Genomic DNA, 26361 nt, shown 5'->3' on the forward strand with positions numbered 1-26361 from the left:
GAGCATCACGTCACTTCCCGCCCGCCGCCAGCCGGAGGTAGGAGCCTGAAGCTCTCCGTCCGGCGTAGCGTCCCCGTTTGCTGTGGCCGCGGAGCTAACGTTAGCGCGGACTGGGCGGACAGGGCAGAGTCACAGTTGGTCAGTCTGGCTAGTGAAGGGCACGGCGGCGGGAGTGTGCTGCAGGGTTCCGCTAGGCGGGCCGTGGACACCTCGGAGCCTCGGACTCGCTCTTTGGCCGGCCACAGGTGCAATGAAGGCACTGATTTTGGTGGGCGGTTATGGGACGCGTCTGCGGCCGCTGACGCTAAGCATCCCGAAGCCGCTGGTGGACTTCTGCAATAAGCCCATCTTGCTGCATCAAGTGGAGGCGCTGGCTGCGGTAAGGCCCGGGTCGGGGTCTTGGTAGGTCGTGGGACTGGCCAGGGATTGGGGATCGGGGACGTCCGTGCCTTCGGCTGAGCCCGCCTGGCGGCCGGCGCTGTTCTATCCCCCAGGCCGGCGTGGACCACGTGATTCTGGCCGTGAGTTATATGTCTCAGTTGTTGGAGAAGGAAATGAAAGCGCAGGAGCAAAAGGTGAGGTACTGACTTTGGGCCCTTTCCCTTGGTCCCTGCTCTTCACTCTGATGAGAGGAAACTGACGGAGGCGTTTCTCCCTTCCAGCTAGGAATCCGAATCTCCATGTCCCACGAAGAGGAGCCTTTGGGGACAGGTCAGGAGAGACAGAGTGATCGCTTGGAGAGGGTTTAGGGCCAGGAAAGGGCAAGATTACGCTTGGATGGGGATTGCTGAGCCTGGTTCCAGGGGCTCAGACCCTCAAGATGATGCTGGCCTCTTCGTTTCCCCTAGCTGGGCCCCTGGCCCTGGCCCGAGACTTGCTCTGTGAGACTGCAGACCCTTTTTTCGTCCTCAACAGTGATGTGATCTGCGATTTCCCCTTCGAAGCCATGGTGCAGTTCCACCGGCACCATGGTCAGGAGGGCTCCATCCTGGTAAGATAGCACGTTTTCTTTCTCTGATATTCATGTCCTCATGCCCAGTATCTCCAACTCTGCAGCCTTAACTACCCAGTGGTGTTGTGGGTGTAGAGCTGTGCAGTTTTTGTCTTTAAACACTGGGGACAAAGCATGGGAAATTTAGGACAGCATGTACATCAAGGCTCAGGAGTACTGGACTAGGCCTGAAGTCCCGCTGCACTCAGGTGACCAAAGTGGAGGAACCCTCTAAGTACGGTGTGGTGGTGTGTGAGGCAGACACAGGCCGCATTCACCGGTTCGTGGAGAAGCCGCAGGTGTTTGTGTCCAACAAGATCAATGCAGGCATGTACATCCTGAGTCCTTCAGTGCTACGGCGCATCCAGGTGTGTAGAAGCCAGCTGCTGGGTGGGCTGGGGTAGGACAGGCCACCACTGCCATGACCCTGCTCACGAGCTGCCCACTCTCACAGCTGCAGCCCACATCCATTGAGAAGGAGATCTTCCCTGTCATGGCCAAGGAAGGGCAGCTCTATGCCATGGAGTTGCAGGGTGAGGCAGGGATGCCACCGGGTGGGGGTGGTCTGTGGCTGGGCTGAGCCTCCTGATGCATTCTCCCCCTGCAGGCTTCTGGATGGACATCGGGCAGCCCAAGGATTTCCTCACCGGCATGTGCCTCTTTCTACAGTCACTGCGACAGAAGCATCCTGAGCAGCTGTGCTCAGGCCCTGGCATTGTGGGCAACGTGCTGGTGGTGAGGCCCTTGCCCAGCCCATGATCTGTCCCCTCCATCCTGGAGGACAGGTGGCCCACTGGGTTTTCTCCGCTGTCCTCAGGACCCAAGTGCCCGTATCGGTGAGAACTGCAGCATCGGCCCCAATGTGAGTCTGGGCCCCGGTGTGGTGGTGGAGGATGGCGTGTGCATTCGGCGGTGCACCGTGCTGCGAGACGCCCACATCCGCTCCCACTCCTGGCTGGAGTCCTGTATCGTGGGCTGGCGCTGCCGCGTGGGCCAGTGGGTACGCTCGGCGGGGCTCGGTGGGGAGGGTGGGGACCGCTCCTGCCTCACTGCCGTGCCTGCCTCCTCCCCGCAGGTGCGCATGGAGAATGTGACAGTGCTGGGCGAGGACGTCATCGTCAACGACGAGCTCTACCTCAACGGGGCCAGCGTCCTGCCCCACAAATCCATTGGCGAGTCGGTGCCAGAGCCGCGCATCATCATGTGAGGGCTGCTGCGGGGCCGGCCGAGCCCGTTTCCCAGTGACAAGGAGAACTCTGGCTCGACACGTCCAAAGGCCCTGGACTCGCTGCCATGTGACTGGGGAGGACTGGACGAGGCTGAAGTTGCCAGACACCTGCCTTCTCCCATGGACATAATCTGACAAGATCCTTGTTGGACATACCCTACAAAGCCCACTCCCTTAAGAACAACTGGGCCGGGACTGTATGGAATAATAATTTAATGCTCACTGCGGCCCTGACTGAAAATCAAGCTGAGGCACAAATAGGGCACAGCTGGGCCCCTGCTGACGCGGTTCACACAGGCGAGGAGGTGGGATGGGGTGGGGAGGGGGACGGGGCCAGGGGCTCATGAACAGGGCCCAGCCTGGCTTTGAGTTGAGGGGTGGAGGTTCCTGCGTGTGGGCCAGGCGGGCCTAGGCAGCCGAGGAAGTGGCACTTGCGTGGGCGGCCTTGTCCCAGTCCTCCACCGACACGATGGTGGCTTTGCAGAAGAAGCAGTCCTTATTGTTCATCAGGTGCTGGTCAATGCAGGCTCTGCAACAGGAGGGCGTGCCAGTGGCCGGTACAGCCCCGCCCCCACCCCCTGTGCCCTAGGGCCCACGTACTTGCAGGACTTGTGGCCACAGGGCTGGAACACGGCAGAGATGGGGTGAGCGTAGCAGATGGGGCAGAGGTCTTCCTCACTGGTGGGCTGCAGGGAGCAGAGTGCAGGGTGGGCTGAGTCAGACACCCAGACAAGTGGTTGTGCGGGACACACACAGTTGTGCTGACATGTACTGAGCTGCTGTGGCCCCACTCACCAGGGAGGCAGCTGCCACCTGCGCAGATGCAGAGGTTAGGTGTGCCAACATCTGTTCCACCTGGCCCAGCTCCTCCACGCTGATGTAATCTGTATCTGTGGCGGGGGTGGGGTGGGAGGAGGTGTCAGGCCAAATGTGGCCGCAGAACCCAGTGCCTCTTGAGTATTTCCAGCCTGGGAATTTGCTCTTAAGACGACTGACTTGACCCAGCCCCAAATCCCTGTCTTCCCTGGCCCACTTACAGCTCTGTAGGGAGAAGTGCTTCCGGTCAGGGGCAGGCAGGGCAGTGCCAGGGGCTGGGGGCTCCGGCTGCCCCAACAGGTAGGATATGGAGCGGAGCTGGAAGCAGGGGTCAGCCAGGAGCACTGACGTGGCTCTCTCAGTCCTAGATAGGAGAGGGCACAAGGGAAGTCAGGAGCCTGGGCCTGAAATCCTTTTTATTGGAGGGGTGGGGTCCTGTGAAAGTCCGGCCCATTCCCATTACCTCCTTGTTCGTCCCACCCTATCTCCCTGTTGCTCTCTGATCCTCCCAGTAAAGTCCTAGATCCCAGTAAGGACCCGCTCCTGAGCAGGTCAAAGGGGGCACCACCATGAGATGGTGAAAGTCCACTTGCTCTCTCTCACATACTAATCCTACAAAAGAAACATCTGCCCCTCATACACAATAATCCTTCAAGGAAAACACCATCTCCCTAATACACGTTTATCTTCAAAAAAAAAAAAAAAAACACAAGCAGCTGGAAGGCGTACCTCCCAGGCTTCCTCTTCTCTTCCGGGAGACAGGTCCTCTGGAAAGCCGCCGGCCAAACTCACGCCCCCTGGCGGCCACGCGAGGACTACTGTCGCGGGGGGGGGCGGGACGCGGCGGCCCCGCCCCTCCAGTGGGAGCCAATGGGAGCCGGCGGCCCCGCCCCCTGAGAAATCGCCTCCCCGGGAGTATTTAGAAGCTTGAGCGCGCTCAGGAAGGCACTCAGGAGGGAGCTGGGGAAGCCCGAGAAGGGCGTGGCTCAACTCACATCTCCAAACCTGGAACTAGTCGGCCTTGCGAGACAGCGCCCGCGTCCTGGCTCGCTGACCGTCGCCCGGCACTTCTCACCGGAGAAGCGGGTGAGTCTCGGATCTGTGCTGCCCACGGACCTGCCCTGTCCTGGGCCCCGGCAGCCTCCGATATGGCCCGGCTGGTGCTGCAGAGCACACTACTGTGCCTGCTGAGTGTCACGTTAGGCACCCAGGACTCGGACAGCTTCCTGCCCCACGAGCCTCATAACTGTCCCCACAAATGCGTTTGTGCTGCCGACCTGCTGGATTGCGCCGGCCTGGGGCTGCGGGAGGTGCCGGTTACGTTACCGGCTGCGGCTGCAGACCTCGACTTGAGCCACAATGGGCTCCAGCGCCTGCCCCCCGGCTGGCTGGCGCCCCTCTCCCGGCTCCGCGCCCTGCATTTAAATCACAATGAGCTGGAGGCGCTGGGTCGGGGAGTTTTCACCAACGCCAGTGCTGGCCTGCGGCTGCTCGATCTATCATCTAACGCCCTGCGGGCACTTGGCCGCCACGACCTCGACGGGCTGGGAGCGCTGGAGACGCTGTTTCTGTTCAATAACCACCTGGCGCACTTGGACGAACGTGCCTTCCACCACTTGGGCACGCTCAGTCGTCTCTACCTGGGCTGCAACGAACTCTCATCCTTCTCTTTCAACCACCTACATGGGCTGGGCGCTGCCCACCTTCGTATTCTGGATCTCTCCTCCAACCACATAGAACGCACCCCTGTGCCTGACCTGGCTGCGCTGCCTGCCTTTCTCAAGAATGGCCTTTACCTGCACAACAACCCGTTACCCTGTGACTGCCGTCTCTACCACCTGCTGCGACGCTGGCACCAGCGGGGGCTCAGCGCCGTGAGCGACTTTGCCCGCGAGTACACCTGCCAGGCCTTCAAGGTACCCGCCTCCCGCGTGCGCTTCTTTGCGCACAGCCGTGTCTTCGAGAACTGCTCGGTGGCCCTGGCTCAGGGCCTGGAGCGGCCAGAAGAGCAGCTGCACGTGCAGGTGGGGCGGTCCCTGCGGCTACACTGCAACACCAGCGCCCCAGCCCTGCGTGTGGCCTGGGTCTCCCCGCAGCACGAGCTGCTCGTGGCACCAGGATCTCGCAATGGCAGCATCGCCGTGCTGGCCGATGGCAGCCTGGCCATCAGGAGTGTGCAGCCGTGGCACGAGGGTATCTTTGTGTGCCTGGCCACTGGGCCCCGCCTGCCTCACAACCAGACGCACGAGTACAACGTGAGCGTGGCCTTTCCCCACCTGGAGCCCAACGCTTTCAACACTGGCTTCACCACGCTGCTGGGCTGCGCCGTGGGCCTGACGCTCGTACTCCTCTACCTGTTTGCGCCCCCCTGCCCCGGCTGCCGCCGCTGCTACCTCCGCACCTGCCGCTGCTGCCACCGCTGCCGCCGCTGGCCCCAGACACCCAGCCCGCTCCGGGAGCTGAGCGCACAGTCCTCGGTGCTCAGCACCACGCCACCCGACGCACCCAGCCGCAAAGCCAGTGTCCACAAGCACGTGGTCTTTCTGGAGCCTGGCAGGAGGGGCCTCAATGGTCGTGTGCAGCTAGCGGTAGCTGAAGACTTCGACCTCTACAATCCCTCGGGCCTGCGGCTCAAGGCCGGCTCCGAGTCCACTAGCTCCACAGCCTCTGAAGGTCTGGTGATGACCTAGGCTGCCCATGGCCCCCACTGAGGCCGCTGCCTGCCCACTGCTTGCCCTGCTCCCAGCTGCTGCCCGAACAACTGCCAGCTGCTGGTGGGAAGCCCTAGGCTTGGTCCTCCAGCCTCCCTCAGGGACCCCCTCACTGGTAGAGCAGTTCAGGTCCCCTACCTCTCTCCTGCTTCTCCCCATCACCGGGACCTAGCAGGGCCTACGTGTGCCCACGAGGATTGGAACCAAGGCCCAGCTGGAAGAGCCCTTGCAATTAGAGCCCCAGGATGAGTGGGGTGGCGAGGCGGCCAGCCATTATGGAGAGTGGTGACCACTTCCCGAACCCCAAGGGGAGGGGAAGGGAGCAGCCTGCAGGGGAGGAGGAGGAGGACTTCAAATGAAGACCAGTCCCCACCCGCAGGGTGCAAAGAGGAAATTCCAAGCCCTTGCTCCGGTGAAATGCCACTCCCCGTGCAGCTACATTCAGCCTACTTCAAGCTTCACAAGTCCACGCAGTCTGGTGAGCAGGCAAGCAGCAAGTAAGCTCCTTAAGGGACCCCCTGGGGCATCACAGGCCACCGAGGGCAGGCCCTCTCCCATGGGCTTGCAAGACAGCAGTAAGGGGCACCACGGCCTGTGCCCCCAGCTTGTCTGTAAAAAGCCAGCCGAGCCTGGCTGAGACCAGAGGGCCCATCTGGAACTCGCTATCCCCCGAGGGTAGAATCCTCTTAAGGGCTGGCACTAGTCTCAGCCCTAATGGCTAAAGTAGTGCCCTGGCTTCACATGCATCTCACCGCTTCCACTGTGGGGAGGCCAGGGAGCGGGGCTGGGCCAGGGGGCCCACAAGTGTCCTGGATCCAGCTGTCATGGGATTTCTCAATAAAGGCAGTACGTGCTCATTGCTGGAGGCTTCAGACCCAGGTGTGTGTGCTCAGCTCTGAAGCCCAGTAGGGCTGTCCTGGCATGGTAGGATGGCACCCCCACCCCTAGCACTGACTCTCGGTGCCCGAGGCCAGGGCGCCTGCGCTGCTGAGGTCCTGGGTTCTCCTGCTCCGAGCTGCTGCCATGGCCACCTAGTTACTCGTTACTGGGTTCACCCCTCTTCTAGCTTCCTTCGGTGCCTAGGCCTGACTGAGGCCCACGTGAGGATGAGCCTCAGGAAGGCCCCGCCCACCCCCAGAGGGGAGCGCACTCCCCAGCACTCACCCTGAGGCTGGGCCATGCACCAGGAGTCGCACCAGGATGCCGGTCACTGCCACCAGAATGGGGTAGTGGTCCACACTCTCCAGGCCTGCAGGGAAGGGAGTGGGGGGTGAGCCTCGAAAGCGCTCTTGCTGCAGGGGCTCCAGCACTTCCCTCCGTCCTCCCCGCAGACGGCTGAGCTAGGCTGGCTTGCCAGGCCCCGGCGGTCTGGTGTAGGCTGTTGGGTCAGGCAGCACTGCTCCAGGCAGAGGAAGCGAGGCCGGCAGTGTGCTGGGTCCCGGGCTTCTGGGTCCTCACCAGGCAGCCGCAGGGTGACCACACGGTCAAAGAGGTTCCTCTCTGCTGTCACCCGGTTCAGCACCTGATTGAGCAGCTGTGGGGCAGGAACCCGTTGGTGGGGGGGAGCTCACCACTAGGGTGTCCCCAGGCTCCTGACCCCTTGCCCAGATGGACACACCTGTGCGAGCCGCCGCAGCAGCATCTCAGAGGTTGGCCGGGCCCAGTCGAGGAAGATCTCCGGCACCAGCGTGATGGTCATCTCCAGGACGCGCAGCAGGCTGACCGACAGGTCAAAGCAGGTGGCGCATACCTTGAGCTGCCGGCTGTCCACGTAGTTCCGCTCCAGGCGCTCCGCAGCCTGCTGGATCTGAGCCCCGCCACGTGGGCAGGCATCGTCAGGGGTCTGCCCACACTGCAGGTGGTGCCTCGTCCTCTGCCACCCGCGGCCCACAGGGCGCCCCTGTGACCCACCTCCTGGATCATGCCAATGAACTCAGAGAAGGCCCAGTTGAGCTGGTTGAGGACACTGTTGAGGAAGCTGGGGGCCACGTCCGGACCCTCCCGCAGCAGGTCTGCCATGTGCTGCTGCAGCAGGGTGGAGGGGCAGGGCTCTGCGGGCACAGGGCGGGGGGTGGGGGGCGGTAGCTGGGCATCATCACACCCCGGTCAATGGCCCTGCCTGCCGTCTCTGTCCTCCCTTACGGGGCTGCTGGTTAAGCACAGAGAGACGGCTCTCTGGGAACCTCTGGGCACAGCATGCAGCACTAGCAGGGGTTAGGGCTAAACCTGTCCCCTCCCTCTGCTGGGCCAACCACAGGCTGCCGTTGTTCCCAACCCCCAACCCACCTCGAGTTCTAGAATGGCCCCCAAGCACCAGCAAGTCCACAGTCACCTGCCCTTCAGGGTGTGCTAGACAGACAGGGCGGCCCAGAGCCATCTCCACTCATGTCAAGGCCATCCTCCCCAAGAGCCTACTTTGAGCCTTGCCATTCTCCCGTCCTCTGCTGCCCTTGGCGTGGCCTTGGCAGATGGCTGAGGTGGTGGGCGCCAAGTCTGGGCTGACACGCAGCAGTAACCAGAGCCCTCAGCCGCACCCGGGCTGGCCAGCCCTCCCCCAAGCAAATCAATAGTTCCGTCAGCAGCAGGACGCGGATCTGCCCCCGTGCTCTCCACGGGCAGCTCAGGTCTACCCTAGAGCCAGGACCAAGGCAACTGGCAAGGACTTGCCACAAGGCCCTTGGTCTCTGGGGACCCCATTAGGCCCAAACACTGCCCACAAGAGCAGAAACACCCCGTGGGCTAAAGCAAGCCACTGTGGGGCAGGTACAGCGTGGGGGAGGTAGGCTCTGCAAGCTAGACCACCCAAGACTCTGGGCTGGGCCCAGTGAAGGTCCTCGGGCTCACAGGACAGTGAACACTTTGCTCCCAATAAATGGCCCCTTCCTCCAGGCAACACCATGGACACCCTCTGGGGCCCTGGCCAGCCCCTAGTCTGTGCCCCTGCCTTGACTCAGGCATCCAAGATCCAGGACCACCAGGTGGAAGTAAAGGGGCAGAGGAGATGGGAGTTGGGACACGGCTGGAGGTCAGGGAGCTGGGTCAGAGGACAACGGACAGGGTGCACTCGGTGCGTGAGCTGCCAGCACCCATGGGGCTGCAGAGATAGTCCCAGAGTGTCCTCGGATTGGAGGAAGGAGAGAATGGAAACCCTGGGGGATGGACAGGAAGTTTGGGGCCCACCACGAGCCCAGGACTGGGGCTGGGAGAAGCAGGGAAGTCTGTGAGAACCTCAGAGCAGTGGGTGAGGGCCCCCTGCCTGCCAGACCTGGGTACTCACTCTGGAGGCTGGGCAGATTGGCATCCTCAGGTTTGGTTTTTAGCAGGTGTGGCAGCCGCGTATAGCGGTACCCGAACCCACAGCCCTGGGGGTAGAGACGGCAGGAGGTCAGTGGGGCAGGGAAACTCCTCCAGCCATAGCCACTTCCCCTCCAGCCAGCCTTACCCGCCAGAGCCGAACCAGGATCCAGTTGGTCTGGGCCCAGGGCCGTTGCTCATAGGGAGCCAGGAGGTTCCTCACCATGGCGATGCGCCTGCAAGAGCAATGGGTGGTGGGCCCGGGGTGAGGCTCGTGCTGTGCAGGGCAGCATGCCTACCCCGCCCCCGGACCCCCACTCACTGCTCCTCAGGGATCCGCTCCACAGCCCGCAGGGAGTTGGGATAGCACACGTAGCTGGCCAGGGCCTGCATCAGTGAGTCCCGGATGTCTGCCAGGACAGGCCACACCTCAGCAGGTGCCTGGCATGATCCTGGTGCCCATGCAGTACCCCCACCTGGGCGGCAATCTGTGCAGAAAATGGCCAGCCCGGGGTGCCACCCCATGCCCATCCCCTCGAGCCCTCTGTCCAGTGCCTCACCAGTGCCCACGATGCGTGTGTCTGCGAAGTGTTTGGCAAGGATGGCGGCCAGACGGGTCAGGGTCTCCTCGTAGCCTACACGGTGGGGTGACAGGATGAGCTGGTGGGGAGTGCGGACACCAGCGGCAGGCACATCTCTTGGTGGGTGGGCTTGGGGAGCAGGCTCCAGAGCCAGCTACAAGGGCCAGTCTGGGCCCAAGCTGCCATCTGGGGACTTTTGGCAGTACGTTCACTAATGGTTGGGCAGAGACTAAGGCACAGACTCAGGAAGGGGGCTGGGCAGGCCCCGAGGCCGAGGGCAGGGCAGGGGACAGGCCAGGAGCCTAAAAGCCCACAGCCTAATCCACCCAAGCCCATCCTGGAATCCGGGGTCTGAGAGAAGCCCCTGCTCCTTGTGGCCACCAGCAGGGGCCCCGCTCCTTGCTGTGATCTGCAAGCCCACCTGCCCCTGCGTGGGATGTCACACCCCATGGGCAGTGCCAGGGCGGAGGGTGAGAGGCCGGCTGGCTCCTGGGCCACAGCAGCACCAAGAAGGAAGTGACAGTCCTGGCGGGGTGGGGCGGGGCGGGGCCCTCACGCCCTCTACTCCATCTGTCTGCTCTCCTCCTCACGCAGGGGGCAGCTGTTAGGTCTGTGGCTGCTGGTCCTAGGACAGGGCTCTCCGCCAAGCGGGACTTGTGCAGACACTTGTGTGATGCTGTCTGAGCCCATGTGGGATTTATGCTTCTGGGTCGTGGGGGCTCAGAACAGGGCTCCTGGGGCTCGCTCCGCGAAGGCCCGCTTTTCTGCCCCCTCCCAGCCTGAATGGCCCCATCACCTGGGAGCTCCTCCATGCTGTGCACGGGGCCGAAGTAATTCTTGAGGGCGCTGTAGCTGTTGATGGCCACGCTCAGGTAGAACTCGGGCATGAAGGCAAAGAGAGAACCCGTGCGGTCGCCGTGCTCGATGGTCCTCAGGCAGACTCGAAGCAGCCAGTAAATGTCCTGCATCTTCTCCTGCGGGGGGAGGTGGGGCGGACAGGTACTGCCAGGCTGCTGTGGAGCAGGGGGCGAGGGAGTGACATGGGGTGCAGCCCAGTCAGGGGATGAGGAAAACTCTCCCAGGAGCACGACGTAAGGGCTGGACTCCAGGAAGCGGGAGAGGAGCTCAGGTAGGCGTGATCAAGCACTGCTGGGCAGGCAGGACAGGCCACCAGCCTGGCAAGGCAGCGCTACAGCCCCGGCCAGAAGCCTGTCTGCACTGTTTTAAGGTACGCAAGGCCTTAAGTGAGAGGGTGCCTTGTGATCAGAAGCTGCCCAGAGCAGAAGTGGCTGCAGGGGCAAGTGGGGATGAGGCCGCGAGGAAGCTATGGCCACGGCCAAGTCCAGGACAGCAAAGGGCTGGACCGCCGGGAGTGTGGAGGCACAGAGGGGCTGTGGGGGCGAGGGACTTCCCTGGTGGTCCAGTGGCTAAGACTCTATGCTCCCACCTAAAGAGTCCACGTGCCTCAACTAAGACCCAGTGCAGCAAAACAAATTAATATTTTTAAAACTTTTAAATGTGCATCAAAGAATACAATCAACAGAGCAGTAAGACAACCCACAGAATGGGAGAAAATATTTGTCAGCTGTAATGTGCTAAGGGGTTAACGGGCAATAGATGGAGAAACAGTGGAAACAGTGTCAGACTTTATTTTTTTGGGCTCCAAAATCACTGCAGATGGTGACTGCAGCCATGAAATTAAAAGACACTTACTCCTTGGAAGAAAAGCTATGATCAACCTAGACAGCATATTCAAAAGCAAAGATATTACTTTGCCGACTAAGGTCCGTCTAGTCAGGGCTATGGTTTTTCCAGTCATGTATGGATGTGAGAGTTGGACTGTGAAGAAGGCTGAGCGCCAAAGAATTGACGCTTTTGAACTGTGGTGTTGGAGAAGACTCTTGAGAGTCCCTTGGACTCCAAGGAGATCCAACAGTCCATTCTGAAGGAGATCAGCCCTGGGATTTCTTTGGAAGGAATGATGCTAAAGCTGAAAACTCCAGTACTTTGGCCACCTCATGAGAAGAGCTGACTCACTGGAAAAGACTCTGATGCTGGGAGGGATTGGGGGCAGGAGGAGAAGGGGACGACAGAGGATGAGATGCTGGATGGCATCACTGACTCGATGGATGTGAGTCTGAGTGAACTCTGGGAGTTGGTGATGGACAGGGAGGCCTGGCGTGCTGCGATTCATGGGGTCACAAAGTCGGACACGACTGAGCGACTGAACTGAACTGAACTGAAGGGGTTAATATCCAGAATACAGAAAGAACTCGTACAAATCAAAAACAGAAAAACAACCAAATTAAAAACTAAGCAAAAGGATTGACTACGTTTCTTCAACGAAGGATATATAAAATACCCAGCAAGGTCAACGTTACTAACCTCTAGGGAAATGCGAGTCAAAACCATAAGTACGTACCAGTTTACACAGGTTAGGATTATTATTAGTGAAACATTTTTTTCAGTGACAATTACTGATGAGGACAGGCAGAAATTAGAACCCGGCATCCTGCTAGTGGGGCTGCTGCAGCCACTACGAGAAACAATACGGCAGTTCCTCAAAAAAGTTAAAAATAGAATTACCACACGAACCAGCAATTTTGCTTCTGGGTATACACCCAACAGAATTTTTAAACATGGGATCTTGAAAAGGTATTAGCACCCCATGTTCACAGCTGTATTATTCACAATAGCCAAAAGGTAGAACCACCTCAAATGTCCACAGAGGGATAAGTGGGTAAACAACACGTGATACACACACAGCGGAATATTTATTTACTCAGTCTCAAAACGGAAAGACATCCTGACATATGCTACAGCACAGATGGGCCGTGAGACGGTAATGCAACGCGAAATAAGCCAGTGACCAAAAGTCTGCTTATGCACTGTACCAAGCGCAGTCAACTTCAAGGACAGAAAGGAGAACCGTGACTGGGAACAGAGGTGCGGGGGCAGTGGGGAGTTAGTGGGCCTAAGTTTCACTTTGGGGAGATGATGGAGAGAGTTCTGGCGGTGGCTGCCCAACAGTGTAAACACACAACGCTGTTAAACCATGCATTTAAAATGATCAAGATGGTAAGCCACCTATTGTATGTTACCATGATTTTTTCAAATGGTTAAGGTGGTAAACTTTATGTTGTGTATAGTTTATCATGATTCAAAAAGAAGGTAGAGAGATGGGAGGGTGAAGAAGACAGTGAAGGAGGGGTGGCAAGACTGCCTATGGAGGGAGGTGGATGGGCATGAAATCCCGGTGGTGGGAAGACAGTGCCCATCTTTGTGGGGCTGGAGCAGAGGGGTGACAGGTGCAGGTGGGTGGGGTTGGGGAGGAGCCACCCGCAGAGAGAGCAAGCAGAGACGGCCGGGTAGAGACAGGGCTGTGATCACCCACTCGTGCGGGAGGGGCATGTCCACGAAGGTGAACAGATGCCCTGACACAGGCACCTGGGGAGCATCCAGGGGCGCTCGCTTGGTTGCAGGGGAGATGCCAGGGCAGCCGGGGAGATAAAACAAGTGCTGGGGGCCAGGGCCGGGAGAGGGATGTCAAAACAGTCACAGCAGGAGTCACTGTCTGTTCGTCTGTCCTGGGAGGGCAGACTCAGCTTTCTGGTTTGTTGCTGAGCTACCAGGTCACGAAGGCATGTGGCATTCTCCAGGATCTGGGCACATTATTCAGTGAATGAGGGAATGAGTGAGTGAGGAGGGAACAACCCAGTGTCCTTAACAGCAGGGAATGGAGGGAGTCTGAGAAGCAGACTCAGGCTGGGGAGGCCAAGAGCCCTGGACGTGCTGGGAGAAGAGGAGGACAGGCAGCAGGCCCGGGGGCAGGCGGGACAGACTGGTCCTCTAAGAGGGACCATGAGAGCTGGAACGGGGAACTGTGGCCCATGGACGGCATCTGCTTGAGTTCATGGGCATGAAAAGATCGGGTTATGACACAGGGTGGGAGGGAGCCTGAGGAGCTGGGAGGGTCAGGTGTGTGCCCGAGGCCCAGGAGGGCAGGGGGCACCAAGGGGCGGCGCCCCCGGGCCCAGTCAGTGGCCAGTCCGTGAGCTGGCGGAGGGAGCAGCCGCGGGCCGAGGCCACCCTGCTCACCTGGGAGTAAACGGCGGCGTGGACCCAGGCCAGGCGGCGGCTGAGGTGGTCCAGCTTTTCTGAGAAGACCTTCTGGCTCTTGCTCAGCTCCGCCAGGATGTCCTTCCTCTGCCACCAGAGGAGGAGGAGCAGAGGGCAGTCAGCACAGGGCCCCGTACCTAGACCCACACAGCTTGGCAGGGCCCACTGTGCCCGGGGCAGGCACAGGGCGGGGTGGACCAGGCTCCACTCTTCAAAACCCTCCTCAGTCTGACCTGCTGGTGGGCCTGGGCAAGCCAGGGCCTCGGGGCCCCTTAGAGCATGGACGTGGGGCTGAGCTGAGCCTGTGGTGGGGACCCCCCAGGAATGCCAGGCTAGAACTGCAGCTCTGGCAGCTGCTTTTGCCCTGAACAGGCCTGGGCTCTGTGGGCAGGCAGGTGCGGGCCGGGGGCTGCCTGGACAGGGAATGGCTCTGGTCCCCAGCTTGGAGAGCTGCGGCACAGGGACTCCAGGGGAGGCGGGGTGGCAGGCCCTGCTTGCTGCTGACTCTGCACGTGGCCGAGCAAGCACTCGGGGCGAATCCATAATTGATGAGGAGAGCGGGTGTGCGTCAGCACTTAGTGGCCGGCTGCGGGCACCTTGGCACAGGCCACGGCTTGCTAACAGGGCTCAGGCCGGACCTGGGCCTGCTGCCGGCCCCACTCTCACTGCCGTGGGCCGGCCCGGGCGGGGGGTGGGGACAGGGGAGCTGCTGGGCAGCCCTCAGGGGCAGGGAGCAGGTTTCCTTCGTGGGCTTCCCTGGGGACCCCCAGCGAGCGAGCCGCCCTCTGCCACAGCCCACTCTCCCCAAGTTCCACCCGCCCGCCCACCTTACCCGCTTGGGGCACCGGCGGAGCTTGTCCTCTGTGTCCCGCAGGGCCATCGCATACTCGTTGACATCATCGGACACTCCCACCATCTAGAGCACCGGACAGCAGACACCACACGTCCAGGGGGACCCTTGGGCACCTTGCACAGGGTTCTCCACACAGCCCGGACCCCAGCCCCACCAAATGCGTCACCTTAGGAGGACAGCCCCCTCCCACAGAAATCAACTGGGTCAGGCCCAAAGGGCACTGGCAGAAACACTAGTCTTGCTGTGACGTATGCTCACATGCACAGCTGTGCCCAGGCACCCCTGCAGAAAGTGGGCTCATGGGCACACACAGACGCACACAGAAACACAACACGTGACACACGCATGCGAGACCTTGCCCAGCTGCTGGTGCACACTGAGGTTATACATCATGACGGCGCCATCTAGGACTTCCAGCAGGGAATTCTCGGTGAGGGGCTGCTCAGGTTCCTCAGGGGGCCGCCCCACCAGCAGGCCCTCATTCCACTGGCTACCCTCGACTAGGGAACAGGGGAAGGACAGGGTCAGGGCCATTCCAGTTCTTGTCTAAGCCTATGGAGCCAGGAGGGGCCTCGCAGCAGAAGGGAGCCCTCGCCCGCGGCCCGGGCTCAGGCCCCAGGAGGGACCTGCAGGGAGAATGTGGGAGCCGGGTGGGGGTGGGGAAGGTCCTGCCTCCAGGACCTATTTCTGTAGCATCGATCTCCCGCCCTCAGAGTGCACTTCCCATACCCTTGAGATGCTGCCAGGCCACAGGACCAGGAGGGAACGGGTGCACTTGGCTTTGCGTGCGAGAGTCTCACAGGACAGAAGGTTCTGTCAGGGGGGCCCCGCCTGGCCCTGCCTGGCACCTACTGTCCTCGCGGGTCCTCTGCTCTGCACTCAGCGTGCGGACCTTCACTTTCTCCGAGGCGCTCAGGGGCCGCCGTGGGGTCATCAGGCTCACAGCTGCGGTGCTGAGGAAGCGGTTGGCTCGGCCCAGGGTTGGAGAACTGAGCCAGCCGGGCCGAGGCAGGGGCAGTGCGCCCCCCACGGCCAAGGCCTGCATGGGGCGCTGCGGTGGAGAGAGGAGGCCAGACTCCACTCAACGATCCCAGGGCCTGGGCCCGCTCGGGGCTCCCTTGACTCGTGGGCTGGGGGATAGGCCCCACGGGGCCCTGTTTACCGCACGGCTGCACCTCGTCCTCCAACTGCCCCCGCCCAGCATTCACTGTGCCTCTCAAGGCCCGGGGTCTCGTATCACCTCAGCAACTGGCAGCCCTCCCACACACCGGCCCTCCATGCCTCCCCTACAGCACGGGACCCTGCCGGGTGACAAGCTCCTTGCTGGCACGGATGGGGAGATGGCCTGTGTGACATTCCAGCCCTGATGCTAAAGGGACAGCCCAACACAAAGCCCCCGCCTGCCCCTACCGCGGCACCTGGGCCGCAGCCGGGGCTGGCTCCTCATCCTCATCCAGGTCATCCATGGTGGTCGCCTGGAGCTCCAGCGGGTCGATTAGGATGTTGGCCTTGGAGGCAAGGTCATCTAGGAGGAAGGAAAGGAAGGCTCTCAGGCTAGTGGAGGGGAGAGGGGTCACAGGTGGAGCTGCTCAGGGCAGCAAGAAGGTGCTGGAATCACATTGACCATGGTGCCTGCACCCTGCCGTCCACCTGCTCCAACCCAGCCTTCACTCTGCACCCCAAGGCCCTGGGTCTCGTGGGGCAAGTCCTGCTGCATGAGGCAGGAGGCTCTCCCGTCACTCCCTCTGTCTTTATCTCAATGACCTCACTCTGTCCAGGGCCCCCCTACGCCTCTGACTTTCCTCCTTGTCCTGCTCCGTAAACTGAAGCTGATCCAGAGCTGTCCCTGCCTCACTGCAGACCTGTCTCCACCTCTATTCTGACAGCCAGACATAACAGCTCCGCCTCCAGCCCAGGCCTTCGTCCCGGCTGCATCGCTGAGCCCTCAAACACACCGCACTACCCTCTCCTGCAGCTCCTGTTCCTGAGGGGGCCTCAACCCCACAGCCTCTGGCAGGAAGCCTGGGGTCATCCTTGACCCCTCCTCTCCCCCCCACGTCCTCCCATCTCCTCTGCTGCCTGGATGACTTTGCTCCCTTGTCTCCTTTCTGGGCCCTTGCACTCCACCCTCCACATCCCAGCGTCCAGAGGGAGCTTCTTACAATGCAGACTCCCAACCCCAACCTTGCTCCTCTGCTTCAGGACCTTCCAAAGCTACCCCTGTCCCCGAAGGAGCCTCCAGCAACTCTGTAGCCCACAGGCCCTCAGACTCCGCCCTGCAGCCTCCCGGGCCTCGTCTCCCACCGCTTCCCGCCTCTCATTTTCCTCTCCGGCACAGCTCTCCAGGCCGTGCTAGGCCACCGCTGGCACCTCTGCCACCGCTCACACCGTGCCCTCAGCCCTCTGCACCGGAGCCGCTTGTGCTCATCCTCGAAAGCCGCTCAAGCAGCAAACACGCGCCACCTCACCCCATGCCACCCCTCACCAAGACCCCAAGGTTGCCCCGATCCATCAGCCCCGGATTTCACGACAGAGCTCCCAGACCTCCTCTGGGGTGGGTGCAGGGGCAGGAATAGCTGGACGACAGCCCGAGGCAGAGGAGGGAAAGCCACATCTTCCCCGCTGAGCAGGTGGGAAGCTCGGGCGCCCTCTGGTGGACATAGCGCAGCTCAGCAGTCAAGGCTGGGCTGGCTCAGGAGCTGCCCTGCTCCCCACCCACGGGCCCACGCGCACCTTTGAGCGTCTTCCGAAGATGCGAGAGGAGGCCTCCGAGGCGCTGCAGGTCGAAGTAGTCCACCTTGCCGTTATAGAAGATCTGGGGTGGGACGTAGGCCTCTGCGAGGTCACACCAGCAGTCAGAGCCCAGCAGGACCCCTGGCCTAGGCCACCGACCTGACTAGCCTTCCCCTACCACTCCTGCCTCTGCCGTTTCAGGCCAGTTCCAGGAACGGCACAGCTTGGGATGAAGGGGGCATGGTTGTGCGTCACCCAGGGGAAAATCAGAGGGCCCTGACCCAGCCCTGTGGGAGATCCCCCAATCTAGGCTGCTCCCACTGAGCCTTAGGGCTGTTCCACACAAACGCAGAGGCCCCAGCACCTCAGAGCCCATCCAAGGCATCCCTGATGAAAGGATGGGCGGGCAAGGACCGAGGAAAGGGGCCTGTGGAGGACAGAAAGCTGGGGACCATCAGAGCAAACACTATGCCCCAGGGAGCAGGGCTCCATCAGGCAGGAGGCCTGGGACAGCACCCCCAGCCCTGGCCTCAGCCAATGCCCAGGGGCTGCCCGGTGCCCAGCTCTGCCCAGCGTCTGCCACGTGGGGCCCAGGCCACACTCACCCTCACTGAAGGAGGTGCGTGGGTTTGAAGCCTTGTACTCGTCCCAGTAGAAGCGCAGGGCCGAGATTAAGCGGTGTAGGAAGCAGACCATGTACTCGGGGGGGCAGAGCATGGGAGTGTTCTGTAGACACGGGTGTGAGACACGCGTCTGTGTGGCCCAGAGGCCAGCCTGCTCCTCATCCAAGGCCCTGCCCTGGGACCCGGGACTCAGTGGGGAGGGCAGGGCAGCAGGAGACGAGCAGACAGTGCCCGAAGCCAGGTGCAAACCCCGCGACACAGCCGGGGGGCCGTGGTGGGGACACCTACCCCCCGGCCGCTGGCATTCTCCTGCAGAAACTTTCGGAACTTGGTCAGGAAGATGTACCTGGAAGCTTCACCCTTTGGGGGAAGGAAAGCTGAGGCTGTGAGGAGCTGAGGACGCTGGCCCATGCTGAACCCAGCGGAGCATCCCAGCCTGCGCCCTGCACCCTGCCACAGGGCCCGTGCCAGCCCTGCCCTCTGGGTCTCTGGGTCCCGTCTGGCCCCCTCCCCACCAGGGATGCAGGCAGGCTTGGGAGTCACTCACCCCATTGTCATCTTTATTGTTCAGCAGCAGCTTCAGGATCTGGACCTGTAGTTCTTCCACCACTGGAGATGGGGTGGGGAGCAGGACACCCTCAGGCCGGGCCAGGCCCCAGGCTCCCAGAGACGGACGGGGGGAGCAGCTTTGGATCAGGGCTCCACCACCAGGGATCCCTGTGTCCCACCTAAGCATGCTTTCCACCAAGTGCCCCAAGTACACCTGCACACAAATCCTCCACCCCCACCCAGTGCCCGAGGCTGGGGGCCAACCTTCAATGCGCTTCTTGAGCCTCTGGCAGCCCCGTTCGTAGGCACGCCGCCGGAGCCTCTCCTCAGAGGTCTCTTCCCTCACCTCCTCTTTGCCCTGGGCAGGGGCAGGGGGATCTGAGACAGCAAGACTCACCCAGGACCCAGGAGAGCCCTGCTCCAGCCCTCAGACTAGGAAGCGGCCTCGTGTGCCAAGCGCAGGTGGTCCAGACAGCCTGGGTCAGCCCTCGCTGAGACCACGCCCACCCGCCTCAGGCACGCTCACCTCCCTGGGGGAGCGGTGGGGCCACCAGGTGGTCGGGATAAGCTCCTGGAGGCCAGCCTCCTCCACACGCAGCGGGCTCTTGATGTAAAAGAAGACGATGGACCGCAGCACATCGAAGCTGGTGGTCGTCAAGGCAGAGCTCCGCTCACCACTAGGGCCCCGGACACCCTCGCGAGTCCCCCTGGGAAGCGCTCCCAGAGCCTGACCACCTCCCTCCCAGGGGCCCGTGGCTGCTGTGTGCCTGTCTGCCCTGAGAAAGGGCTGTGGTTATCAATTCCCCGCCCAATTCCCTGCAAGCACCTGATCACGGCTTGTCACAGGAGTAGAAGATGCTGGGACAGCTGGGCGGAGGGCTGTGGCCTCTCCATCTGCTCCTGCCTCCTAGAGGCTGAGGACCCCAGAGAGACAGGACAGCTACCGGCACAGGCTTCCCAGCCAGGGGCCCGAAACCACGCTCTCTTTCCTACTCTTTGCTACATGGAGCGGTTCTCCATGTTTTTCTGGAAACAAGAGCTGACTCCGTAAGATCTCACATGAACACCCACCATGGACCACAGATAAAAGTGCGACGCTTTGGCTGAAGAGCGCAGGCGCAGGTGGCACCTCACCCACCTCTGCATAGCGCTACCCTCCCTGCTCTGGAGAGAAAGTGCTGGAAGGCTGAGTCCTGAAACAAGGTGGCTCTGGCCCTCCTGAGCCTCTGTGGGGAGCCCTGGCTGAAGGCACACCGCCCTCCCAGGGCCTCTGCTGACCCCAGCGGGCACCGCAGGGCTGGCCTGCCTGGCAGCATGGGGAGGATACAGGACGTTGCTAAGGAGAAACTTGCGGGACTTCTCGTGACTGAGGATGGCGATGGTGAGCCGCAGGTAGTGGATCTGTGGGGAGAGGGTGCTCAGAGGGGGCGCGAGAGACCCAGGGGGCTCAGGGCTGGGGCGGGAGCTCCCACCTGCAGGCTCAGGTCAGGGACGATGGGCGAGAAGCGGTAGAGCCGCAACAGGGACATCATCAGCTGCTTGAGGCAGTCCTGCACCTCGTAGTCCTGGAAAAGGGGGTCAGGCTGCACGGCGAGCCGCCGAGGGCAGCCTCAGGCCAGCCGTCCGCGCGGCCTTCTCCAACACCTCCCCACACCTCCCCCCGTCCTGGCCTCACCTCCATGAAGAGCCACAGGAGGTCCAGGACGTGGTGCACCACGGTCTGCGCCTGCTCGGGGGGGCCCGCCTCCACAACGCCCAGCAGGAAGCTCATGAGCACGGCCTCCACCACGTACACCTCGCACTGCACCAGGGCCAGGGGCTGGTGAGGTGGCGGCCTTCTATCCCACTCAGGCTGCCCCCACCGCATCCAACCCTGCTCCTGGGCCCCCTGGAGGACCCCTAAGACATGGAGGAGCCCTGCCGGGGTCTGACGGAGACACAGGAAAGGCCGCTGCCCCACGGCCCCTCTGGGGCTCTGCACAGGATGTTCCCTTGGCCTGGGATGTCACCACCCCTGGATCTTTTCTAGAAAGCCCAATACCCTCAGCTGGAAGCATCTCCTCCTCCCCACCCCCTGCTGCCCCATGACGTCCTTGAGGTCCGAGAGCTCTGGTCATGGGGGCCCTGCCAGGTGATGTGGCTGGACCTCACACACCTCAGCACCCCAGCCCTCAGCCTGGGCCTATCCCCTCCCTCGCGTCCCCTCACCAGGAGCGATGCAAAGTGATGGAAGATGTGGGCCAGGGTGAGGAGAATGGTGGGCTGGCCCTGCAACTGCCACTCAGAGCTCTTCTTCTCCACCAGCCGCCCTTCCTGGGGATGCCGGGGAGGAGAGGACAGTGAGGGGCAGAGGGCCGCAGAAAGCCCCCAGCCCACCTGACCCGGACACCGGCTCACCACAGGGTCCAGCTCCACGCTGAGCACCGCCCGGAAACAGCCCAGCAACCTCTGTGCCCGCACCAGGCTGGCGCTCGGCGGGTCCTGCAGGGGCCGGTAGCCCGCCACTGGGTAGGTACCACCGAGTTAAGCCAGCAACAGCTGCTCTGTGGCTCAGCAAGCCCACCGCTCCCACCGAGACCCCTGGGGTGGGGCCTGGGCTCCAGAGCAGGGCTGCGAGGTCAGACTGCCTAGTTTGCACCACACCGCTCCCTCCCCTTTCTCTGTGGACTGAAACTTCTCTTGCCACGTCATTCTCTTCACTGTTCAACTGAAGCAACGATGGTTAGTGTAAGCATCATCCTTGACACTCACCTAAGCCATACCCCGTTCACTCCTCATGGCAGCAGGGCCGCCTCCAGCCCACAGGGAGCCCCCCTCCCAGCTTCCTCAAGCGCACCCAAGCGACCCACAGCCTTCTTCACAAAAGGATATCGCAGCGGACGGCTGCCGAAGTTGAAGGCCACAGACTCCTTGAAGGAGAGGCTGATGGCTGGGAAATAAGCCATGCCCAGGCCCCTGGATAAGTTCTCAAAGGCGGTGCCCAGTGACACACCATTCCTGGAGCAGAAAGGAGGGCCTGTGAGCCAGGGCTAAGAAGGAGGTGGCTGAAAGGGACCCGTGAGCAGGCCTCTGTGAGGGCTGCCCACCCTCCGGCTGTCAGAGCCAAAGCCCTTACAGTAGGGCCTGGACTGTGAGGGCAGCCTGGGGTGCCCCAGAGGCCAGCGCTGGGGACAGAGAGGAGACTCACAGGGAGAAGGACAGAGTGCCTTCGTCCAGGTCGATCAGGCAGCTCACAATGTCCCCCGCCGCCCACGCCTGCCAGGGGAGGATGCCGTGCAGATGAGCAGAAGCCCAGGGCCCTGCCCACACTGCCTCTTCACCTGCGTCTGCACTGCACCAGGGGAGACTGACTACAGGACAGAGGACCTGAGTCCGTGCAGCCTCTGGTGCCCTCCACCCCCTCACTGCTGCCCGCGTCAAGCCGCGGGAGGGGCAGAGGGCAGGTGGCAGCAGGTGAGGTGGCCTCACCTTCCCGTAGTTCGTCGTGGTCACGTTCCACTTGCGTACCCGGTTGCCGTCGTAGGCGTAGGAGTTGTGTGTATCTCCAACCCCCTCCTAGGGTGGAGCCGTCCGTGAGGTCTGGGGAGTGGGAAGGGGCAGGACCGAGCCCGCCAGGCACCAGCCTTGGACCCACACAGCTCTACTGAAGGGGGCTGATCCCCTCAGGGAAGGCAGGAGGGCTTTCGGGGCTGGGGTGTCCTGGGATGGGGTGGGGTGGGGTGGGACATGGTCCTCCTCCAGAGGGCAGTCCAGGTGAGGGTCCTGAATGGACCCCATTGGGCTGGGGGGTTGCCTGAGCCCTGCTGAGGCCTGGGAGGGGCCCCTCTCCGCCGGTACCTCCTGATTGAAGCGGCAGTTGATTGTGCACCAGCCAATCTGCATGAGCCCCTGGGAGGAGATGAGCACCTCGTAGATCCATTTCCCTGAAAAGAGTTGTGTCAGACCCGGCAGGGAATCAAAGACTTCCTCCTGTCTGAGGCCTGCGCCCTCGAACTCCCTGCCAACTCCCTGGGCCATGGAGGAGCATGGCCTCACCTTTGTACACGCACGTGGTGGAGCGGATCGTCCCAAAGTTGCTGTGTCCAATCACCTGGGTGGGGAGCAGGGGATGGTGAGCCTCCTCCCGGGCACACAGGGGGCCTCCCCAAGGGAGCACAGTCCTATGCCAACTCGGCTCGCCTTGGTGGCGACACCTGTCATGGCTAATGCTGAACCGTGCTGGAACAGGGCGGAAGGGCCCAGGCCCGGGTCAGGAGGGATCCTGGGCTGGAAGCGTGATGGGAGGGGGCTGTGTTGGGAAGACCTTGGGGTTGGGGTCACACCAAGAGCGTTTCGGGGCTATTGTCTGGAGGGTTTGGGGGCTGGGGATTCAATGGGCCACATCAGGAAGGGCTTGGATCTGGGGCCCCATGCCTTGCCCTTGCTCACCCCCAAGAGGTCATCATCCACCAGCAGCAGCCCTTCAAAGCCACCTGTGTGGTCGAGGACCACAGTGGACGGGCCAAGCCGCCCTTCAACCTGTTCTGAAAAGCAGAGAAGAGGGTGAGGCGTTGGGCCGGGCACAGGCTCAGGCAGACACAGAGAGGGCACTGAGCCCCCCACGCCCACCCAGCCCCCGAAGCCCCTTCCAGATTTACGCTGTCACCTACCCCGGCTCTCCTCCTCCTCCTTGTCCACATGTAACAGCTGGTCCAGATGCTCTGGCAGGTTCTGGAAGTTCAGGGGTTTCCTGGGGAAAGCGAGAGGCTGAGAGGGGGCCCCCAAGTCCTTGAAACCAGCCAGATGACACCAAACCCCTCTCCCAGTCCCCTTCTCCTGAGCTGAGGAGGGTGGCTGCCCAGACTCCAGAACAAGGGGTGCGCCGGTCCCACATTCTGGGGTACTGGGGGTCAGAAGACTGGGTTATCCACTAAACTTGGAGCATTGCAAGACTGATTTGAAAAGGAAAAAGGAGGAAGAGCCCTCTGTCAGCCTTAATCCCCTCATCTGTACAAACGGAACAACAGCTATATGTCAGAGATGTTGTGAAGAGTCCAAGAAATAATGCTCCCTGGGTAGCCCAGGACCTGCCCACTCCTGAAAGTGGCTTATTGATTACACCTGGGCCAGGAGGGCTGGGAGAAGTGCAGAACCCCAGGATGCTCAGTACCAAGACCAGCTAGTCCAGTCCTTGACCCCAGGTCTGTAGTCCCATCCAGGGAAGCCTGTGTGTTGAATGAGACATGTCCTAGGAGGATGCAGGGCTCAGCCCTCTTAGCTTCTGGCTGGCTGTGTCCTGGACCCACCTGGAGAGGAGAGGAGAGCACACGGCAGGCCACCTGCCCCGGTCAGAGGGGCCGGGAGGATGTGTCTAAGTGGCCCCCTCATCCTCCCAGCACACATGCCCAGAGGAGAAAGAGCTCTGCCTAATGCTGGCCAGCTAATCCTGAGCTCATCTGCTAAGAATAGCCAGGAATGAGGTGGTGGTAACTAGCAGGGCTCTAGGAGCAGAGGCCCGAGGCCCATCCGGATCCAGCCCGCAGACTGCTGGCACCTGCTCTTCCATGTCGAATCCCAGGTCACACCCTGCTCACCGCCTGAGAGGTCAGGCCCTGGAAGGGCACAGAGATGGGCCAGCACACCGACTCTCTGGCTAGGTAGCTTCAGCCCATGCCCAGGGGCCGTATGTTCCCACACCTTGAGCTACAACTGACCTTGAGTTGCAAGAAGGAGAGACTCACGAAGTCTCCTCCCCACTGCTGTGGAGCCCCAAGTCAAGGCCAGGAGGCAGCTGTGCAATGGGGTGCCTTGCCAGTAACGTGGAAGGATGGAGCCCCTCTGTCTCTTAACACCCCCAGCGGGCCCACAGATCAAGCAGACTTCCTCAAGGGCACTTCTTACAGGCCCTGCTGGGAGGGCTGCTCCAGTCCTGTGCCTGCTTTTAAGAGCAGCTACGGGCGGGCAGTCTGAGACTCGGCCTCAGTGAATGCCTGCAGCACCTCCCATTTGGCCACCCTCAGCCCTGGCCTGGCCTTTCTGGCCTGCCCAGGTCCTGGCCCAGAATTCTGCGTCCCCACCACCACTGACTAACGGCTCCGCCACCTGCTCTCACTCCTGGCAACAGCGGCGCCAGTGGTAGCAGGATCATTTCTGCTGTCACATGAGGGAGGGATCGGGTGGCCTGGGGACAGGCCAGGACTGGGGCTGGGGTAGAGGTGGGCCCCAGCCCTCCACAAGTGGAAACCCTTTGGCCACCATGGCTGCTAAAATGGAAGAGGGGGCCCTTTGGGCCTGCCCAGTGAGCAGAGACCATGCAAGACAGAACAAGGCTGGCTGGCGAGGGGGCTGACACATAGGGACACCCGTGCCTCACTGCAGGGAGGAAGAATGTTCAGAACCCTTTGAAGAAGAAATTCACCAGCAGTCCTACGAGTGACTGAGATTCAAACACTCCAGGCACGTGATCCCAACCCTGGGCGTCCACACAGCACTGTTTACAAAAACCAAATCCCCCCTAAACCAGGGCAGTGCTCAGGCAGATTCCTGGCCCTAAAAGATGCCCACCAGTATCAATCTGTTGTGTAGAAAACCATTCAGGAATAACCTCTGATGACAAAAACAGGATTTAAATCTCCTATAAACTCTTGGGGGTATGTCCATGCAGTGATGGTTTCTCAGGTTATCTGTGTCACAACTTACTAGATGGTGTGCTTTAAATACACGGTTTATGGCATGCCACTTATTCCTCAATAACTTTAAAGAAACTGACAGTGACAAAAATTTTAAGCAAATTTCCCATACGGCAAAATCCAACCTGCATACATTATGAGATAAAGAACACAAAATGGAATCACGCGTGATCATTTATATTAGAAGAAGATGGCAGATGCTTTTGCTTTTACAAGTTGCTGCTAAACTGCACTTATAACTTGGATATAAACTCAACTTAAATACATTAAATGTACAAGGAATAAAGGGCTGGTGGAGTCTGCATATTATGGGTCCAGCAGAGGCTACAGAGGGCCAGGGTGCGTTGGAGGTAAGGGCAGAGGCACACAGACCAGATACTGCATGTAGAGCAGGGGTGAAGTGCCACACTGAGGACTAACCCTGCACCGTGCCCCTGACCACTACTCCCTCAGAAGGGAGGTATCAGCACCGCCAGGGCAAAGACTCTGGTACTCTCTGGGCCACAGGTCTCACAGTCAGGAGGGGCAGAGCAAGGATGGAACGCAAGCCAGCCTACCCAGAGCCCAGCCTCCCTCCCCACACCCCAACCTCCTGCCTCTGGTCTGGCTCTGCAGAGGGAGGGGAGAGCCATCTGGCCATACCTGCTGGTGGCTGCCGCGGGTCCTTGATCAGGAGAGGCAAAGACACGGTGCAGGTAGTCGCTCAGCAGCTTCTCATGCACGATACCTGGGCCACAGGTTAGAAAGGAGAAGGGACACACGGTCAGTGTGGCTCCCAGCCCCTGCCAGCACAGAGGCCAGAGGAGCAGTCCCGGTGGGTGCCCTGCTCCACAGCTGCTGGTGGAGAAGAGGCGGCTCACAGGTACAGGGAGCTGCAGGAGGGCCTTGGGTTCAGTGGACCCGGGACATGCTTGCCTCTGTGTCTTCTTCCTGCTTCCCTCAACACTGGGAGCCTCCTCCCTGCCCTGCCAGCCCTTACCTGTGACCCTGGATCTCTCAGCATCTGAGGTCAGTTTGTAGCTCTTGCGCGAGAAAGCCATGCCACCCTCCTTGGACGCCATCTTTCATCTCTTGTGGGTAGCCTGTAGTCCTGAGGGCTTAAGCAGAGGCAGAGACTGTCTATTCGAAGGAAGCCAAGGGCTCCCATATTGACCTCAATCCTGGGGTGTCAGGAAGGCCTAGGAACAGGTGAAGC

At 61.2% G+C, this 26361-nt stretch overlaps 3 protein-coding genes across 10 annotated transcripts in view; 2 read left to right on the forward strand and 1 right to left on the reverse strand.

The window, feature by feature from the left end:
* On the forward strand, positions 1 to 2446 carry GMPPB (GDP-mannose pyrophosphorylase B). Of its 3 annotated transcripts, none has more exons than XM_018066665.1 (9): positions 2 to 379; positions 495 to 575; positions 663 to 711; positions 849 to 991; positions 1201 to 1359; positions 1446 to 1524; positions 1599 to 1726; positions 1809 to 1987; positions 2067 to 2210. In XM_018066665.1, exons 1-9 carry the CDS (start codon positions 251 to 253, stop codon positions 2083 to 2085), a joined length of 966 nt encoding a protein of 321 aa, XP_017922154.1. In that variant the 5' UTR covers positions 2 to 250; the 3' UTR covers positions 2086 to 2210. The 3 variants fall into 3 exon arrangements, with proteins under 3 accessions (XP_017922152.1, XP_017922154.1, XP_017922153.1); XM_018066664.1 differs by having other exon boundaries at positions 4 to 379; positions 1809 to 1991; positions 2067 to 2446; XM_018066663.1 differs by having other exon boundaries at positions 1 to 379; positions 1809 to 2441.
* Positions 2416 to 26361, reverse strand: part of RNF123 (ring finger protein 123) — a 27761-nt gene continuing 3815 nt past the window's right edge. For 3 of the 6 annotated variants that reach the window (XM_018066651.1, XM_018066652.1, XM_018066650.1), the window contains exons 2-39: positions 26146 to 26263; positions 25809 to 25893; positions 23148 to 23227; positions 22927 to 23021; positions 22534 to 22588; positions 22336 to 22421; positions 21967 to 22053; positions 21686 to 21753; positions 21370 to 21495; positions 20896 to 21010; positions 20707 to 20811; positions 20174 to 20299; positions 19971 to 20063; positions 19826 to 19899; positions 19025 to 19142; positions 18763 to 18856; positions 18497 to 18558; positions 18238 to 18309; positions 17932 to 18052; positions 17327 to 17428; positions 16012 to 16118; positions 15446 to 15644; positions 14948 to 15093; positions 14573 to 14656; positions 13720 to 13827; positions 10418 to 10595; positions 9601 to 9675; positions 9363 to 9450; positions 9189 to 9276; positions 9024 to 9108; positions 7658 to 7797; positions 7365 to 7553; positions 7205 to 7280; positions 6911 to 6995; positions 3257 to 3399; positions 3015 to 3109; positions 2820 to 2905; positions 2416 to 2748 (exon numbers count right to left, since the gene is read on the reverse strand). In XM_018066651.1, coding sequence (XP_017922140.1) covers positions 2628 to 2748; positions 2820 to 2905; positions 3015 to 3109; positions 3257 to 3399; positions 6911 to 6995; positions 7205 to 7280; positions 7365 to 7553; positions 7658 to 7797; positions 9024 to 9108; positions 9189 to 9276; positions 9363 to 9450; positions 9601 to 9675; positions 10418 to 10595; positions 13720 to 13827; positions 14573 to 14656; positions 14948 to 15093; positions 15446 to 15644; positions 16012 to 16118; positions 17327 to 17428; positions 17932 to 18052; positions 18238 to 18309; positions 18497 to 18558; positions 18763 to 18856; positions 19025 to 19142; positions 19826 to 19899; positions 19971 to 20063; positions 20174 to 20299; positions 20707 to 20811; positions 20896 to 21010; positions 21370 to 21495; positions 21686 to 21753; positions 21967 to 22053; positions 22336 to 22421; positions 22534 to 22588; positions 22927 to 23021; positions 23148 to 23227; positions 25809 to 25893; positions 26146 to 26227 — 3939 coding nt within the window. In that variant the 5' untranslated portion in view covers positions 26228 to 26263 and the 3' untranslated portion in view covers positions 2416 to 2627. Of the gene's footprint in view, positions 2749 to 2819; positions 2906 to 3014; positions 3110 to 3256; positions 3400 to 6910; positions 6996 to 7204; positions 7281 to 7364; positions 7554 to 7657; positions 7798 to 9023; positions 9109 to 9188; positions 9277 to 9362; positions 9451 to 9600; positions 9676 to 10417; positions 10596 to 13719; positions 13828 to 14572; positions 14657 to 14947; positions 15094 to 15445; positions 15645 to 16003; positions 16119 to 17326; positions 17429 to 17931; positions 18053 to 18237; positions 18310 to 18496; positions 18559 to 18762; positions 18857 to 19024; positions 19143 to 19825; positions 19900 to 19970; positions 20064 to 20173; positions 20300 to 20706; positions 20812 to 20895; positions 21011 to 21369; positions 21496 to 21685; positions 21754 to 21966; positions 22054 to 22335; positions 22422 to 22533; positions 22589 to 22926; positions 23022 to 23147; positions 23228 to 25808; positions 25894 to 26145; positions 26264 to 26361 lie in introns of all 6 variants that reach the window. The other 3 variants (XM_018066654.1, XM_018066653.1, XM_018066655.1) reach the window with 2 other exon arrangements.
* Positions 3406 to 6606, forward strand: AMIGO3 (adhesion molecule with Ig like domain 3). The gene has a single exon (XM_005695955.3). The coding sequence runs from the start codon at positions 4184 to 4186 to the stop codon at positions 5723 to 5725; it is 1542 nt and encodes a 513-aa protein (XP_005696012.3). The 5' UTR covers positions 3406 to 4183; the 3' UTR covers positions 5726 to 6606.

The sequence above is a fragment of the Capra hircus genome, chromosome 22 (genome assembly GCF_001704415.2).
Source record: "Capra hircus breed San Clemente chromosome 22, ASM170441v1, whole genome shotgun sequence".
Lineage (NCBI taxonomy): Eukaryota > Metazoa > Chordata > Mammalia > Artiodactyla > Bovidae > Capra > Capra hircus.

Coding starts and splice junctions, on each gene's coding strand:
- GMPPB (XM_018066663.1), top strand. CDS start 251: ATGAAGGCACTGATTTTGGTGGGCGGTTATGGGACGCGTCTGCGGCCG. Junction 380..494: donor AAGTGGAGGCGCTGGCTGCG/GTAAGGCCCGGG, acceptor TCTATCCCCCAG/GCCGGCGTGGACCACGTGAT. Junction 576..662: donor TGAAAGCGCAGGAGCAAAAG/GTGAGGTACTGA, acceptor TCTCCCTTCCAG/CTAGGAATCCGAATCTCCAT.
- AMIGO3 (XM_005695955.3), top strand. CDS start 4,184: ATGGCCCGGCTGGTGCTGCAGAGCACACTACTGTGCCTGCTGAGTGTC.